General features: G+C 39.4%; 1 protein-coding gene across 15 annotated transcripts in view; it reads right to left on the bottom strand.

Moving 5' to 3' along the window:
• The window catches only part of SCLT1 (sodium channel and clathrin linker 1), a 239,554-nt gene that overhangs the window by 15,184 nt on the left and 206,838 nt on the right, over window positions 1–17,532 (bottom strand). For 14 of the 15 annotated variants that reach the window (XR_015144274.1, XR_015144271.1, XR_015144273.1 and 11 more), the window contains 2 exons: window positions 6,397–6,475; window positions 3,207–3,302 (listed from right to left, as the gene is read on the bottom strand). Coding sequence is in view for 10 of the 15 variants with exons in the window: in XM_086346748.1 (XP_086202874.1) it covers window positions 3,207–3,302; window positions 6,397–6,475 (175 nt within the window). In the remaining 5 variants the exon portion in view is untranslated. Of the gene's footprint in view, window positions 1–3,206; window positions 3,303–6,396; window positions 6,476–17,532 lie in introns of those variants that run through there. The other variant, XR_015144270.1, reaches the window with a different exon arrangement.

Below are 17,532 nucleotides of genomic sequence, written 5' to 3'. Positions count from 1 at the left end.
ACAACTTTATTGTAAGGCGTCTTGTAAGAGGTCACTTTTTGTGTTCACTTCTCTTTTACTCTTGAGACTTTAAAATGATTACACTAGAGATGTGTGTGTCAAATATGACTTTCCACAGCTCAGTGATATACTTACAATTCCAAAACATATTTAACGGATGGGTGAAAGGCACCTAGATAAACGTTAACCAGGAAAGAGACTAGAACACAAACTAAGTGCAAGCCAGCACAGTGCAGGGTTGACAATAAAAAGATGATGACAGGTCACAGTGAGTCTACTGAGGAAATAATCCTTAAATATTAAGTTGGAACTCATGACAAAGACACACGGTGAAAAATATCTAACAGTATAAAAGAGCATACAGCGTAAAGGAAGCCTTCCCATCTCCCGCCTTCATTCCACATCCCTCTTCCCAGATACAACCACCACTCCCAGCCTCTAAACAAACTTCTTCAAGTATCCTACATGAGAATATGTGCACATTACTGCTTCACTTTTTTTGAAGAATGATAAAGTACTATACACAGCTCTCCTTTCCCCCTACTGAAGTCCACTTTATTCCATCTGTCTTTTATCTTCTGTGCGCTCTGCTCCACTGCGGCCCTTCTTTTCAGTTGCTGTTGATTAGCCACTCTGCTTAGAACGGGAGCCTTTCATTACACACTGCAACTATTTTTCTCAGTTTGTCACTGACGTTACTTTTTTACGCAGAAATCTGAAATCTTACATAGTCACATTAATTTATTTTCATCGTTTCTAGGTTTTGTGTCACCACACTGGTTTTAAAAAATCCCATACAGTGAAAAGAACACCACGCGGCATTCAGTAGCTTAGAGTGACGCACTCAGAATATCTAACCATCTATACCATTGTCCCAAGACGGAGGAAGGCCCTACAGAAAACGCTGATCACAATAGCACGTTCCGAGCATGACTCAATGACTACAGCGCAGGGTCTGTGCTGAGCCGATGAGGAGATGCTAGACGGCCTGAGTAAAGACAGCATGAGAGAGACAACAATAATCTTTTAACCCCTTTACTTTACTGAATATCAAGCCCTTAGCAGGATAGTATTTCTAATAGCAGTTCCCAATTTCTGGAAGAATATGGGAAAGTTAGAAAGGATTCAGAGCAGGCAAAGAGAAAAATTTTTTTAAACTGAATATATGTCTTAGAAACAAAGTTTGAGTTGAATACTTTTAAAATAGAAAACAACAACAACAAAAAACTAACCCCAGGGAATAAATTCCTCTTTGTGTTTAGGGAAAATAGTCAATGATTACTTTCTGTCTTCAAATGAGAACAGAATGGCAGGAACAAAAAATTTAAAGAAAAGTCTGTAAGGCAGTTACTGACAAAACATTTTAAAAAAGGTTCACAAAGAGATTAGGAGAATCTCTGCCATTGGAGAGTTTAAATAACAGGAGAAATACTGTGGACTGTTGAGGTTTAATGCTGTTGGGAAGGGGATGGGAGTAGATGCCAACTGGATTATATCATCAAGGTTCTGTACCTGGACTCTTGTTACTATCCAACTCCAGGGAGCTGATTTTAAGTAGGCATTTTCTTTACCACAGGGCTTCCCTTGTGGCTCAGCTGGTAAAAAATCTGCCTGTAATGCAGGAAACCTGGGTTTGATCCCTGGGTTGGGAAGATCCCCTGGAGAAGGGAACAGCTACACACTCCAGTATTCTGGCCTGCCATGGACTGTGTAGTCCATGCGGTTGCAAAGAGTCGGACAAGACTGAGCAACTTTCACTTTCTTTACCACGGTCCTTAAAAAAGATCAACTTGAAGCTTTAAAGACTGTGAGGTAGAAATTTAATTTCTATGTATCTAATTACCTATTTACCACTTAATGACCATGCTAAGAGCTTTATATGTGTTAACTCCTTTGATCTTTCAATAACTCTATCAGGGAGGTGTTATTATCCTAAACATGAACAGACTGAGGCTTAGAGATGTTGAAACTGCCCAAGGACACATGGCTAATTAATGGTACAAGGTTATTTGCCAGACACCAAAATACCTCCACTCAAGATACTGCCCTGAACATGTTGGCTCCTGTAACCTTATAATCTAAATGAATAAATGAATTCTTAAATAATTATCTCATCCATCAGTCCATAATTTCATAAGAAATTAAACGTACCTGATAAAACTATAATTACTTTTAAGAAGGAAAGGTAACAGAAGGGCAAGTTATGATTGGATTTTGAGAGCCACACCATGCTCATACCAGAAGCAGGTTAACAAAAAAATCTATAAATATCACAAACTGAATTCTGTGAGTATTTAGAGTTAATTGCTTTACTATATATGAAATTATCCAAGAATAATGTTAATTATTAGACTAATAATATCCAAGAATAATGTTAATTTTGATCGAAACAGTAAATTTATAACCAAATATAATAATACACTTGGTTTGTTTCTGTCTAAACTATCTGTTTCCAGCCTATCTTTATAATCACTAAACTCCTCTCATTTCGTTCCTAACAGGAGAGACTATTTGCTCCTACTTTAGAACAAATGGCCCATTTCATTTATATGATATGTGAGCATTATGAGTAACTGCCCCTTATTATTTCATGGATGTTCTGCATTTTCTACTCTATTTCCCATTGGACAACTTTTATGTGGTATTTGAGATTTATATGGTCACATACAAATGTCCATTAAATGAAGTTAAACCTATAAGCTAGGTAATTTTTTTCCATTTAAAAACTGCAATAAAAACAGTTAGTGCAATTTGGAACACTATATTCAAAGCAATGTGATTCACTTTCAAATCTCTCCGTGAATACCTGCCTAGTTTTAGGCAGAACATAATTCTAGAGCAGTGCTCACTGTGAAGACTGTGGAGCTGTTCTATTTGATGCTGGCCAATATGACAGTCACGGCTTCATGCAGCTTTTGAGCACGTGAAATCTGATAGTGTGAGGATTTCAATTTAGCTGACTTAAATGTAAACAGCGGCTAGTGGCTACATCTATCCATGTTGGACAGTGCAGTTCTAGACTCAGGTGATGTTTATTTCTGTTTCTAAAGTTTACTTTTTCAATCTCAAATATTAAACAGACTAATTTTAAGTAGCTTAGTCAAATAAAAATAAAATGCTAGTTTTCTGGAAACTGTTGAGGAATGTTTTTAATCTGTGACTTACTCAGACTCTCATCATCCAGGCATAATGAGGATGCTTCCTACCTGCTGGGAGGCCGAAGCAGCTCTCTGCTCCGCTTCACTCAGTCGCCTCTGAAGTCTGTTGGATTTTTCCTGGTGCTCTAGAATTAACTTTTCATTCTATTAAGGGGAAATATAAGACAAGTTAGAAATCTGTACGTGGCATGGAGGTGTTTCATGGAATTATCAATGAAAAATCTGAACATTATTTTATCACTTACAAAATGTAATGACAATATATATCCAAATTCATATTTTTCAAGTTATGAACGCCAAAGTTCAAAGCTGGTTTTACATTATGACTAAATTGGTGTCTTCCCCACCCCCACCACCACCCACCGCTGTCACAAACCACCAAAGGAAGTGAATTAAATCCGAAGCAAAGTGAACCTGAAGACGAGGACGTTCAGTATGAGATGCTAGAAAACTGCTCTGCTGTCACCTGTGAGTGTGAGAGCACAGACCTGGGCCTCAAAGCAGTGTGTCACGAGGGGCGGGCTCAGTCTGACACTCTGCGCTTTTTGTCAGGTTCTCAGGTGATGCATACACTGTTGGCTGGGGCGCTCGAACCACTGTGCTCGCAGAGCTTCCAGGGAAGTGGTGACATCGTGCACACATTATTAAAGTCAAGGAGCAGAAAATACTCATTCCAGAAATCCTGATTTTTACAGAATTAGACTTATCTTAGTTAGGGCTTCCCTGGTGGCTCAGCAGTAAAGAATCTGCCTGCAGTGCAGGAGATCCAGGTTTGATCCCTGGGTCAGGAAGATCCCTTGGAGAAGGGAATGGCAACCCACTCCAGTATTTAGCCTAGAGAATCCTATGGACAGAGGAGCCTGGTGGGCTACAGTCAATGGGGTCACAAAGAGTCAGACACGACTGAGCAAGTAACATTTGCACTATTGAGACTTATCTTAAATGATTTATATGCTGAAAGCATTATTTAAAAAAGAGAAGGTGGGGCTTCCCTGGTGGCTCAGTGGTAAAGAAACTGCCTGCAATGAAGGAGAAAGTGAAAGTGAAGTCGCTCAGTCGTGTCCCACTCTTGGTGACCCCATGGACTGTAGCCTGTCAGGCTCCTCCGTCCATGGGATTTTCCAGGCAAGAGTGCTGGAATGGGGTGCCATTGCCTTCTCCAGGGGATCTTCTCGACCCAGGAATCAAACCTGGGTCTCCCGCACTGCAGGCAGACGCTTTACCGTCTGAGCCACCGGCTCTCCTGCAATGCAGGAGACATGGGTTTAATCCCCGGGTCAGGAAGATCCTCTGGAGAAGAAAATACCAACCCACTCCAGTATTCTTGCCTAGAACACCCCATGGACAGAGGAGCCTGGAGGGTCAGGCACAATTTAGTGACTAAAACAACAACAAACAACAGTAATAAAAGAAGAAATCTTTTCCAAGTTTCCCAATACATCTGCATGTCAGAGGGTATCAGGGTCAGTGGAGTTATTAAGGCACTACTAAGGGTTGCGTTGAAGCCCTTTTCCCCTCGGCTATGGATGAGACCTTACTTGGAGTAGGTTCTTTGTTGATGACTAAGTTAAGATGAGGTCATTAGGGTGGGTTCTAAACCAATGTGACTGGTGTCTTCATAAGAAGGGGAAATTCGGACATAGAGATCGACACGTACAAAGGGAAGAACATAGGAAGACACCATCCGCAAGACAAGGAGTGCCTAAGGCTACTGGAAGTGAGGGGAGAGGCCTGAACAGACTCTCTCCCGGGGAAGTCGGAAGGAACCAGAGCTGCTGTCTCCTGAGTCTGGACTGCCAGCTTCCAGAACTGAGAGACAGCCCGTACCTGCTGACTGAGTCACCCCAGCCTCTCTTTCTCTGTTAGAGCAGCCTCAGGCAACTACACAGGCATCGTGACTGTCAGTCTGTCACAACACGGTGTAATGCAGACAAGTGCAAGCAATCTATCAATTAAAAGATGTATTAGCCTTTTCCACGCTTAACTACTAGCCTAAAAAAAAAAAAAGTCTGTGCACACACAGAATTATTATATAGTTTTTTTGAACTAGATAGTTCCTGTGTCCTAACATACAAGTGGTAAGAGTGAATGTCATGCCTAGTAATACAAAATACTGAAATAACAGTATCCTGTTAAAATGTGCTTATTCTACTTCTTATTGTGCCCAAAAGCAAAATTAAATTGTATGAAGAGAACTCTATTAGCTGCTCCAATTTACCAAGATGTTTAAATATGTAGCCTTAAATTTAAGAGGCACATCATTAACATTAGAGAAAACCTGAGGAAAAACTGCCATCCTCTATAGTAATCATTTTCATAGTTACAATCAGATGATATATAAGGTACATATTTCTGTGCTGCTACCATAATGGTGAAAGCAGAATCCAGATTAGATAAATCATAATATATGCAACTGTTCTTTTTCTAACTGATCATTTGAGTTGCTTTTGATCTTCCAAAAAAATTAACATTACTGTGTTGAATATTTTCCTTTAAAATTTTTTTCATATTTTAAATTATTTCCTTAGGACAGATTCCTGGAAGGGGGAGCTACATCAAAGAGTATTTTAATGGCTATGGTCTAATTGTTTTCTAAATTTCTCATGTCAGTTTATAATGCTATAAGACTGAAGAGCAATGACTTCACTATGGCTCCTACGGAAAGCCATAGAGAGCTAGTGGGCCATACAGCCTGTTAATGAAATTCCAAGAAATATGTTAGAAATTAAAACATCAAATAAAGAAGTAGAGTTCTAGAAAGTTCTAATCATAATCTAGAAATTGTTTAACCCTTTTTCTTCAACGAAAACAACAATAAACCCTTGTTAACTTTAGTTCTAAAGCATTAATGTAAAGGAATGCTTTCATATATTCCAGTAGGCAAAAGTATTTCCTACATGTCTTTTCTGATGGATTAAAACAAAATTAGTGGAACTGGGTTAAAAAAAAAAAAATCTTAGACATGCACAGAAATAAAGAGGATCCTAACACTTCTGAAACAGCACAAGCTATATGGTGAAACTGAAATAGGAGCTCTGTCTTTGTCATTTAAATATGATGAATCACTGACTTCCAAAGCTTTTATTCGCATTATATTATGTGTGGACTTTTAGTGCTATGTATGATTTCTGCAAGAAATACTCACATCCGCATGGTCATTTCCAAGTAGAGAATTAATTTGGACTTGGCTCAGGTAAGATTCTATAGTGTGCGCTTCCCAGGAGGGCCATTATCTTACCTCAACTACCTTTTCATTTGCCATTTCCAGCTGAGAAAGCAGCTCTTGGGTATGAAGTTTCTGTCGACTCAGCTCACTCCTATTAATCAAGAGAGAGGAAAAAGAAGAGAAGAGAAAACCATTAATATAGCTGTTCAAAAACCTAACAAAATGGAATCTTTATTAGTGAGGTACATGTTCATGTTCTAAACAAAAAATATCTTGTGTGCAAGGACAACAGCGAGAATACACTTAACACTACTGAACTGTTCACTTAAAATCGATTGAGACAGTAAATTTACAATTTAAATAAAGGTTAAAATTGTCCATTTTATATTAGGTATATTTTACCACAATAAAAAAATCAAACCTCCCCTCACATATTTCGAAAGTGCCAAAGTACCCTTTATATCACTGATATTATTTGGCATTAAAATAAAAGTATATTCATATTAAACATACAGTATTTGTTGTTTTTAATGTTCATATATAGCACTTCTTAGAGAGGCTCAATTCTTGGAAATTTAAGGTAATGTTAATCACTCCAAACACCATTTCAGCTTAGTATATTCAGGATTAAAATATAAGTTTTGGTTGTTATTTGCTTTATCTTATGCATTCATATCCTTTATGCTTTATTAGACAGAATTATGCACATAAGTGTCATCTTTTTTTGTTGCTGTTCAACATATAAGCATTATATTCCCTTTGGCCAAAGATAATCTCAAAAGTCCCAGGTTAGAAGCAGATACAATGGAGACTTTAAAATAACTTTTACAGATCAAATTAATCTCTGAGTATTAAATAGTATTAAATAGTTCATTCAGGACTGGTTTTTATCCTCTGACCTTCTGCTTCTAAAATAAGTCAGTAGATCAACACTTCCAGTTATCAGCTTTGATTTTTTTTCAAAGTGAGCCTAAAAACCTGGTAAGTCCTGTAAGTGTCCTATATTTGAATGGATAGTTGTTAAAATCAGCAAGCTATTTGTTATAAATACATAGGATAGAACAAAAAATGTCCACAAATCAACTTCACAAATATCTACTGAACACTCCTTATGGGTGGTAGTCAACATGGATGGTGTCATAACAGAACTTGCGGATGAATGGGAAACGTTCACTCCTACTCAGTGGCTTCATCAGTACAGGTCAGGCCACTGACAACGAGGAGCTTGAGTACTGGTCACTGAGTGCGTGACAGACAAATTCAATTGTTTCACCTGAGCTAATTTTGGTGGTAACAATACCAGGTGGTGCTAGTGGTAAAGAGTCCACCTGCCAAGGCAGGAGACACAGGAGACGCTGGTTTGATCCCTGGAAGGTCCTTGAAGGAGGAAACGGCAACCTGTTCCAGTATTCTTGCCTAGAAATTTTCATAGAGAGAGGAGCCTGGCGGGCTACAGTCCAGGGGGTTGCAAAGAGTCAGACATGACTGAGCATTCATGCACACATATGACAATAGGGTAGGATAAACTGCTGTGCTTAAAGTATCTTGTGTGGCTTACAGGATTCCCAGGTGGCACTAGGGGTAAAGAATCCACCTGCCAATGCAGGTTAGATGTAAGAGGCATGGGTTAAATTACTATTACTCCTCACCATAACAAAGAAAAGCAAAATGACTAATGTGGCCAGCCTTCTGGGCTGAATGTAATTAAAAGGTATGCACACTAGTGCTAAGGAGAAATAACCTCTGAGTACTGTGGAGAGGAAGATGATACAGTGATCGTATTTATAAAGTTGCCAACACTCAGTCTATACCTTTTCAGATAACACCTACTGCATGATTTGATACCTATGCTATTTGCTTACCCATGACAATTTATTTGAATAATACAAATAATTTCTAATAATTACTATTAGTAATAATTTCACACAAAATTTAGGATCACAATGATACAAATTATTAACTTTAAAAAAATGCATTTATTTTTAATTGGAGGACAACTGCTTTACAATGTTGTGTTAGTTTCTGCCATATAACAACATGAATCAGCCATACACACACATATATCCCCTCCATCTTGAACAGATTATTAACTTTAAGTTACTTTTCCATCTGTGAAAATGTCTGTTCTATTGTGTATCAAGCAGTCACCCTCACTGGACAGTGAGCAACACTGCTCTCCACCAAGAAAGTGGAGATAATGGTAATGGTAGTAATAATAGCAAACGTTCCCCTAGTGCTTACTCTGTGTGGTGGTGCTAGTGATAAAAACCCGCCTGCCAATGCAGGAGATATAACAGACATGGGTTCGATCCCTGGGTTGCAAAGGTCCCCTGTAGGAGGGCATGACAACGCACTCCAGTATTCTTGCCTGGAGAATCTAATGGATAGAGGAGCCTGGCAGGCTTCAGTCCACAGGTCGCAGAGTCAGACATGACTGAAGCAACGTTGCACAGTGCTACTCTAAATACGCTAAACTAAAAAGGTCAGTTTTCATTCTAGTGCCAAAGAGAGGCAATGCCAAAGAATGGCATTTTGAATATGCTGCTTTTGAATATGCTGTCTAGGTTGGTCATAACTTTTCAGCCACAAAATTAAAAGATGTTTACTCCTTGGAAGAAAAGTTATGACCAACCTAGACAGCATATTCAAACTACTGTACAACTGCACTCATCTCACACACTAGTAAAGTAATGCTGAAAATTCTCCAAGCCAGGCTTCAACAAAATGTGAACCTTGAACCTCCAGATGTTTAAGCTGGATTTAGAAAAGGCAATAGATGCCTTTTTTCTGTTTCTAAAGTTTATTTTTTCAATCTCAAATATTAAAGAGACTAATTTTAAGTAGCTTAGTCAAATAAAAATAAAATACTAGTTCTCTGGAAACTGTTGAGGAATTTTTTTAATCTGTGACTTAGAGAAATCAGAGATCAAATCGCCAACATCTGAGGGATCACTGAAAAAGCAAGAGAGTTCCAGAAAAACATCTAGTTCTGCTTTATTGACTATGCCAAAGCCTTTGACTTTGTGGATCACAACAAACTGGAAAATTCTGAAAGAGATGGGAATACCAGACACCTGACCTGCCTCTTGAGAAACCTATAGGAAGCAACAGTTAGAACCGGACATGGAACAACAGACTGGTTCCAAATCAGGAAAGCAGTACGTCAAGGCTGTATACTGTCACCCTGCTTATTTAACTTACATGCAGAGTACATCATGAGAAACGCTGGGATGGATGAAGCACAAGCTGGAATCCACAAGATTGGAATCCACAAGCTCCCACAAGATTGCTGGGAGAAATATCAATAACCTCAGATATGCAGATGACACCACCCTGATGGCAGAAAGTGAAGAACTAAAGAGCCTCTTGAAGAAAGTGAAAGGGGAGAGTGAAAAAGTTGGCTTAAAGCTTAACATTCAGAAAACTAAGATCATGGCATCCAGTCCCATCACTTCATGGCAAATAGATGGGGAAACAATGGAAACAGGGGCTGACTTTATTTTTTTGGGCTTAAAAATCACTGCAGATGGTGACTGCAGCCACAAAATTAAAAGATGTTTACTCCTTGGAAGAAAAGTTATGACCAACCTAGACAGCATATTCAAAAGCAGAGTCATTACTTTGCCAACAAAGGTCCATCTAGTCAAGGCTATGGTTTTTCCAGTAGTCACGTATGGATGTGAGAGTTGGATTATAAAGAAAGCTGAGTGACGAAGAATTGATGCTTTTGAACTGTGGTGTTGGAGAAGACTCTTGAGAGTCCCTTGGACTGCAGGGAGATCCAAGCAGTCCATCCTAAAGGAAATCAGTCCTGAATATTCATTGGAAGGACTGATGTTGAAGCTGAAACTCCAGTACTCTGGTCACCTGATGCAAAAAACTGACTCATTTGAAAAGACCCTGATCCTGGGAAAGACTGAAGGTGGGAGGAGAAGGGGATAACAGAATGAGATGGCTGGATGCCATCACCGACTCAATGGACATGAGTTGGAGTAAACTCCAGGAATTGGAGACAGACAGGGAGGCCTGGCGTGCTGCAGTCCACGGGGTTGCAAAGAGTTGGACATAACTGAGCGACTGAACTGAACTCTAAGTGCTTTATATAAACTAACTTCTCTAGCTTTCATAATAACCCTGTGAGATCCCCTTTTTACACACAAGACGATTTAGAGGCAGAGGCATTTACAAATCAATTTAAGTAACTTGCCTGGAGTCACACAGCTAGTCAGCTGAGAGTCAGGATTGGAAAACCAGGCCCTTTGGTTCCAGCCTGTGCTCTTAGCCTCTCCCCTGTACTGTGCACCACGGCAGGCAACTGCTAAATGTTGGTTAGATGACTAAATAAAAGAGCATGTTTGTGTGTGTAAGGGGTATTTTAAAGAGCATAGATACTTACCTGGAAACCTGACAAATTATATTTTTACTTCTGATTTCTTCCCTAAAGCTTCAGTCCTACACTCAAATTTAACATGACTAACATCAAACTTTTTGCACTACCCTGCCAATCTACTTTCTCTCTCAGTGCTGAGATACAACCTATTTTTCATCTTCCTACTCAGTCCTTATACTGACAACATCACTGCTTAGGTTAAAAACTGTAAAGTTGGTTCTATCTCTCGCTTTCTCTTGAATGCAACATCTAGTTCGGCCCTAAACAGATTCTTCTGTGCAGTAGGATTTCTTGCATCTATTGTTCATTTCTATTCAGTGTGACCATCACAACAAGTTCTTATAACTTAATTTTTAGATTTACTGCAGCTGCCAACTGCTTGGGTTCTCAGTATCAGGTGAAAAACTGTATGCAAAGCACCCATCGGTGCATACAGTGGTGCTCAATTAACAGTGTACTTTTCCCTAATGTGCCCACCACTGGCTACTTCTCCTTCTAAAGCACCACTTCAATAATTTGCTTCCTTGAGCAGTAACTTCCAGTGGCTCTCTGTTACTGGACAAAACAGTCAAAATTTCTGAGATGGACATTCAGATTCTTCCAAAACTTTGTGTACTTTATCTTTCCAATCTTCTCTTCAATAGGAACCTTCCACTTCAGTTCTCACTGTCTGGCCAACAAAACACATGTGTGCCATCTCTAAGCTCATGTTCATGTCATTTTCTATATCCTCTTTTGTGGATTTTCCATGAAAGTCCTGCCTACTCTTTAAGATTCCACCATTGCTCCACTTCTTTCCATGTCTCCTTCCTGGTTCACTCTAATCCAGACGGTTCTCTTCTCACAGCAATGTGTTCATACTTATCTTATGTAGAAGACATTTAGCAATTGCCTATTGTAATTCTAATGGGTGGTTTATATATGTGTATATGCGTATACAAGTACACACATACGCGCATGCCCCCAATTACAATGGAAACTGTAAAAAGGGGATTGTTTTTAGTTTCTACTGTATATGCCTAAGGACTTTACACATAGGGATTTAATAAATATTTGCAGATTTATGGCTAAATTTTCATAGGGAACTTAGCAATTAGAAAACGTATTTTAGATAAAGATTAAAAAAAATGTACTTATAGTCTGCTACTTTCTCCAAAGGACTTGAAGAACCCAAGAAAAGGTAACTTTTAAGTTAAGCACTTCCTTTAAGTTTCACTCCTGAATGAAATTTTAGAAGGTATTAAAGGTTGGGGAGAAAAGTGATTTCACTAGCTCTGTCCCTTGAGACCTTCCTAGAGCCTGCCTGTCAGTACTTTGCAACTCCTTATTTCTCTGTCAGGATATTTCACTGCAGGGATAAAGGAAAGACCCAGGAGGATGATCTGACTCTGTATTATCTATGAGAAAATGTCTCTTCATTAGGGAACATAATTGAGAATTCCCTACATCATTAGTGATTTAGGATATACATAAAATAAAACTTTCCAGAAAGTTTCACGGTGGTATTACACTTCAAACACTTGCCAAGTAAAGCTATATAATCTCTTCACTGGAAATCTTTAAAAACAGAAATGTCCATATCTATCAGGGATGACTTAAGCGCAGCCGGCCAGGAGGTACAGAGATAGATGGCATTTCCAGTTTCTGTGTGACATCATGGCAGCTAAAGATCACTTTATACTAGATACAAAATTTAAATGAAACTGTACCCAAGTTCTGTATAATTTCTAGCATAGTATATAACACGTTATAAGGTTTAAGGTAAAAGTACCTCCTACCGATTTCCTGTAGCTACAGAAGAAACAGGCGTTCTTTACAACCCCAGTGGGAGCTGCGTAGTCCACTGGTGTCCTAAACAATTTTCAGCTCACAAATATCAATTCATGTGCACGCGAGAGAAAGTCCTAGTCACGCCTACAAATCATAATTGAAAAACTAGTTGTAAAAGGTAACTAATTTACTACATTCTGTGCAGAGAAAATTTCACAAAATGATTTATAAACAAAGAAATGAATGCTGCATCTACTAAGAAAATATTAGAATCAACACTGGGAAGTCATCCGGTTCCTCAACTGGAGACAGAAGTGGGTGAGGAGTAAGCACCAAGGCCAGGGCCCTTCCTCCGGCCCATGGAGAGGCTTTGGGTAGGTTCACAAACACCCTGAACTGTACCCCAGATCTTCACATTTATCCCGTCTGGGAAGAAGATCCAGAGTCTTCCTCTGATTTTTAAGAGGTCTGAGCACTAAGGAAGGATAAGGATTTTGGCTGAGTTTTTTGCCTGGAATATACAAAATTCTGAAAGAAATTTTTTCCTTTTAGAGTACGAGCAGACTGATTGGAGTGTTCTAATGTTGAATGTCTTTCTTACACAAGCCACATCCATAATGATATCATCTAATTATTTCCACTTTTGGTTTCATTATGGTGGTACAAGAATTTAAAGGCACTTGGCAAACAATCCAAATACAGAATTAGTCTAGATTTTTACAGTATTCACCCTATTTTACAGTTGCTTATCTAGACTTAATTCAATAGCATATTCTCCAAAGTATACAATTCCATTTAAAAAGAAACAACAACTTTTCCTTTCTACTCACATATCACTGGTTTAATTTATTATGTAGTTCTGAAACTGGCATATAACCTGGTTTGGGAACAATCACACCGATACCGACAGTGTCAGACAACACTAGAGTATCTAAGTGGATTAGACAAGAGCACACAGAGTGCCTTGGGCATTAGTCAGCATGCTTTATACAGAAACTTCAGTGGTTGATGATGCCCATGATTAAGTGGACATCAGCCAGGAGGGTTTTCCACTACATCTGATACAATTAATATTGTACCTTATTATAACTTTGGGCTTCCCTTGTGGCTCAACTGGTAAAGAATCCGCCTGCAATGCGGGAGACCTGGGTTCGATCCCTGGGTTGGGAAGATCCCCTAGAGAAGGGAAAGGCTACCCATTCCAGTATTCTGGTCTGGAGAATTCCATGCACTGTATAGTCCATGGGGTCGGACATGACCGAGTGACTTTCACTTCTATTATAACTTCAATGTTGCCAAGTAGTAGTTATTCTCATCTTATAGATAAAGAAATTAAGACTCAGAAAATTAATGTTCCTAAGGTCAGGCAGTGACTGAAAGAAAAAATGAGTTTCATACTCAATCTTTTTATCAAAATGTTCTCTCAACTAAATCACATTGCCTCTTACCTTAAGCCCAATCATTTAAGAGAGGTATTATTAAAGTATGTCTGTGGCATAATATCAAGATCTATAGGCAAAGTGAAAAAAATTTAATCCTGAGCATGCAGCAAAATGGTAATCGCAAAAACTGTGACCTCAAAAGACCTAAATATGAAAACAGGTTCAAATCTCATTTAGTTAACTAAAAACACCACAGGTTTGCAGGCCAGCTTTAGCAATATAAGGTCATAGTCCAGGTTCCTTCTTTCCCAATCTGCACTTAGATCCTCCTAAGTGATTTCATTTAAGCCATGACCCAGTCCAATATGCTACTGGAGAGGAGTGGAGAAATAGCTCTAGAAGGAAAGAAGAGGCTGGGCCAAAGCAGAAATGACTCCTAGTTGTGGATGTGTCTGGTGGTGAAAATAAAGAACAATATTGCATAGGAACCTGGAATGTTAGGTCCATGAATCAAAGTAAACTGGAAGTGGTCAAACAAGAGATGGCAAGGGTGAACATCCACATTTTAGGAATCGGTGAACTAAAATGGACTGGAATGGGCAAATTTAATTCAGATGACCATTATATCTACTACTGTGGGCAAGAATCCCTAAGAAGAAATGCAGAAGCCCTCATGGTCAACAAGAGAGTCCAAAATACAGTACTTGGGTGCAATCTCCAAAACTACACAATGATCTTGGTTCATTTCCAAGGCAAACCATTCAGTATCATAGTAATCCAAGTCTATGCCCCAACCACTGAAGTTGCTGAAGAAGCTGAAGTTGCATGGTTCTATGAAAACCTATAAGACCTTCTAGAACTAACACCAAAAAAAGATGTCCTTTTCATTAGAGGGGCCTAGAATGCAAAAGTAGCAAGTCAAGAGATACCTGGAGTAACAGCCAAGTTTGGCCTTGGGATACAAAATGAAGCAGGGCAAAGGCTAACAGAGTTTTGCCAAGAGAACACACTAGTCATAGCAAACACCCTCTTCCAACAACACAAGTAATGACTCTACACATGGACATCACCAGATAGTCAATACTGAAATTAATTGATTATATTCTTTGCAGCCGAACTAGGAGAAGCTTTACAGAATTAGCAAAAACAAAACCAGGAGCTGACCATGGCTCATATTAGGAGCGTCTTCTCACAAAACTCAGACTTAAATTGAAGAAAGTAGTGAAAAACACTAGGCCAGTAAGGCATGACCTAAATCGACTCCCTTATGATTCTACAGTGGAAGTGACAAATAGATTCAGGGGATTAGATCTGGTAAAGAGAGTGCCTGAGAGAACTATGGATGGAGCTCTGTAACACTGTACAGGAGGCAGTAACCAAAACCATCCCCAAGAAAAAGAAATGCAAAAAGGTAAAATGGTTGTCTGAGGCGGCCTTATAAACGGCTGAGAAAAGAAGAGAAGCGAAAGGCCAAGGACAAAAGGGAAGATAAACTCCATCTGAATGCACAGTTTCAAAAACATCTACTTCTGTGTCATTGACTATGCTAAAGCCTTTGACTGTGTGGATCACAACAAACTGTGGAAAATTCTTAAAGAGATGGGAATACCAGACCACCTGACCTGCCTCCTGAGAAACCTGTCTGCAGGTCAAAAAGCAACAGTGAGAAACGAACATGGAAAAATGGATTGGTTCAAAATTGGGAAAGGAATATGTCAAGACTGTATATTGTCACCTTGCTTATTTAACTTACATGCAGAGTACATCATGTGAAATGCTGGGCTGGATGAAGCTCAAGCTAGAATCAAGATTGCTGAGAGAAATATCAATAACCTCAGATATGCAGATAACACCACCCTTATGGGAGAAAGTGAAGAGGAACTAAGGAGCCTCTTGATGAGGGTGAAAGAGGAGAGTGAAAGAGCTTGCTTAAAACTAAACATTCAAAAAACCAAGATCACGGCATCTGGTCCATCACTTCATGGCAAACAAATGAGGACAAAATGGAAACAGTGAGAGACTTTATTTTCTTGGGCTCCAAAATCACTGAGGATGTTGACTACAGCCATGAAATTAGTTGTTCATTGGAAGAAAAGTTATGACCAACCTAGACAGCATGTTAAAAAGCAGAGATGTTGCTTTGCCGACAAAAGTCTATATAGTCAAAGCTATGGTCTTTCTGGTAGTCATGCACCTATGTCCGAATTGGACCATATAGAAGGCTGAGTGCTGAAGAATTGATGCTTTCAAACTGGTGTTGGAGAAGACTCTTGAGAATCCCTTGGACAGCAAGGAGATCTCATCAGTCAATCCTAAAGGAAATTAACCCTGACATTTTGGAAGGACTAATGCTGAAGCTGAAGCTCTAATACTTTGGCTGATTCACTGGAAAAGACCCTGATGCTGGGAATGACTGAAGGCAGGAGGAGAAGTGGACAACACAGGATGAGATGGTTGGGTGGCATCATCGACTCAATGGACATGAGTTTGGCAAGCACCGGGAGTTGGTGATGGACAGGGAAGCCTGGCGTGCTACATTCCATGTGGTCGCTAAGAGCCGGACACAACTGAGTAACTGAACGACAACACGAGCCTAGAGGAATATGAGTGAGCACCTCAAAGCAACCTGTCCAAAATGGCAACCACTTCTTACCTGTACCTTCCCAAGCTTCCTCCCTCCCTCGAAGGACATCATCACTGTCTACCCAGATGCTCAGGTTAAAGCTTCAGCATCGTCTTTGATTCCCTCCATTTTCTCACCCCTTATGTTTAACTTTTGTAAGGTTTACCCTGTGAAAGTTGCTCAGTCGTGTCCGACTCTTTGCAACCTCATGGACTATACAGTGCATGGCATTCTCCAGGCCAGAATACTGGAGTGGGTAGTCTTTCCCTTCTCCAGGGGATCTTCCCAACCCAGGGATCAAACCCAGGTCTCCTGGTTTGCAGGTGGATTCTTTACCAGCTGAGCCAGAAGGTTTACCCTATGCCTCCTTAAAATATTTCCTAACTGCCCATTTCTCTCCATCTCCGCCCACCATGTTCTGTACTAAGCCACTGTCATCTATTACCTGGAATACTGTCACAATCTAATATCTGGTTTCCCTGACTCTCTTTGCCCCTTATGTAGTTTATTTTCCACATAATTGCTAAAGAGGCCTTTTCAAGACCTAGAAATGACTAAAATTCTCCAATGATTTCCTACTGCTACACTTTGGACTTTAACTTAAAATAGTCCTACTTAAATACCTTGCTTAAATTAAGTACAAGCAGCTGACTTATTATAGCCTACAAGATTGCAAGGTCTGATCCTTGCCTAGTTCCTCACCTTGACAGCACTCTCTCCCCTCACTCACTATATTGAACACGGGGCTGTTCCTGAACACTGCACCTTTGTACTTACTATTCTTCTAATTACCATCTGCCTGGAATATTTCCTTGGCTTTTTCATATAGTTGATTTCTTTCTATCATTTGAGCCTCAGCTTAAATATCACCTTTTTGGACTACTTTTTAAGAAACAGTCCAGCCCTTGTATCTCCCAACCTGTCTGAATTATCATCTATCACACCATTACATTTGTTTTCTTCATGCAATTTAAAATACAAAGAATCATTTTGTTTACTTGTTAGTTCACCTTCTTATTATTTCTCTCCCTATCCTGGAATGA

Source organism: Bos grunniens, chromosome 17 (assembly GCF_055505025.1).
Source record: "Bos grunniens cultivar Pamir isolate PY7600 chromosome 17, Bosgru_T2T1.0, whole genome shotgun sequence".
NCBI lineage: Eukaryota > Metazoa > Chordata > Mammalia > Artiodactyla > Bovidae > Bos > Bos grunniens.
Note: the sequence above shows the minus strand (reverse complement) of the source record. Positions and strands in the feature narration are given on the sequence as shown.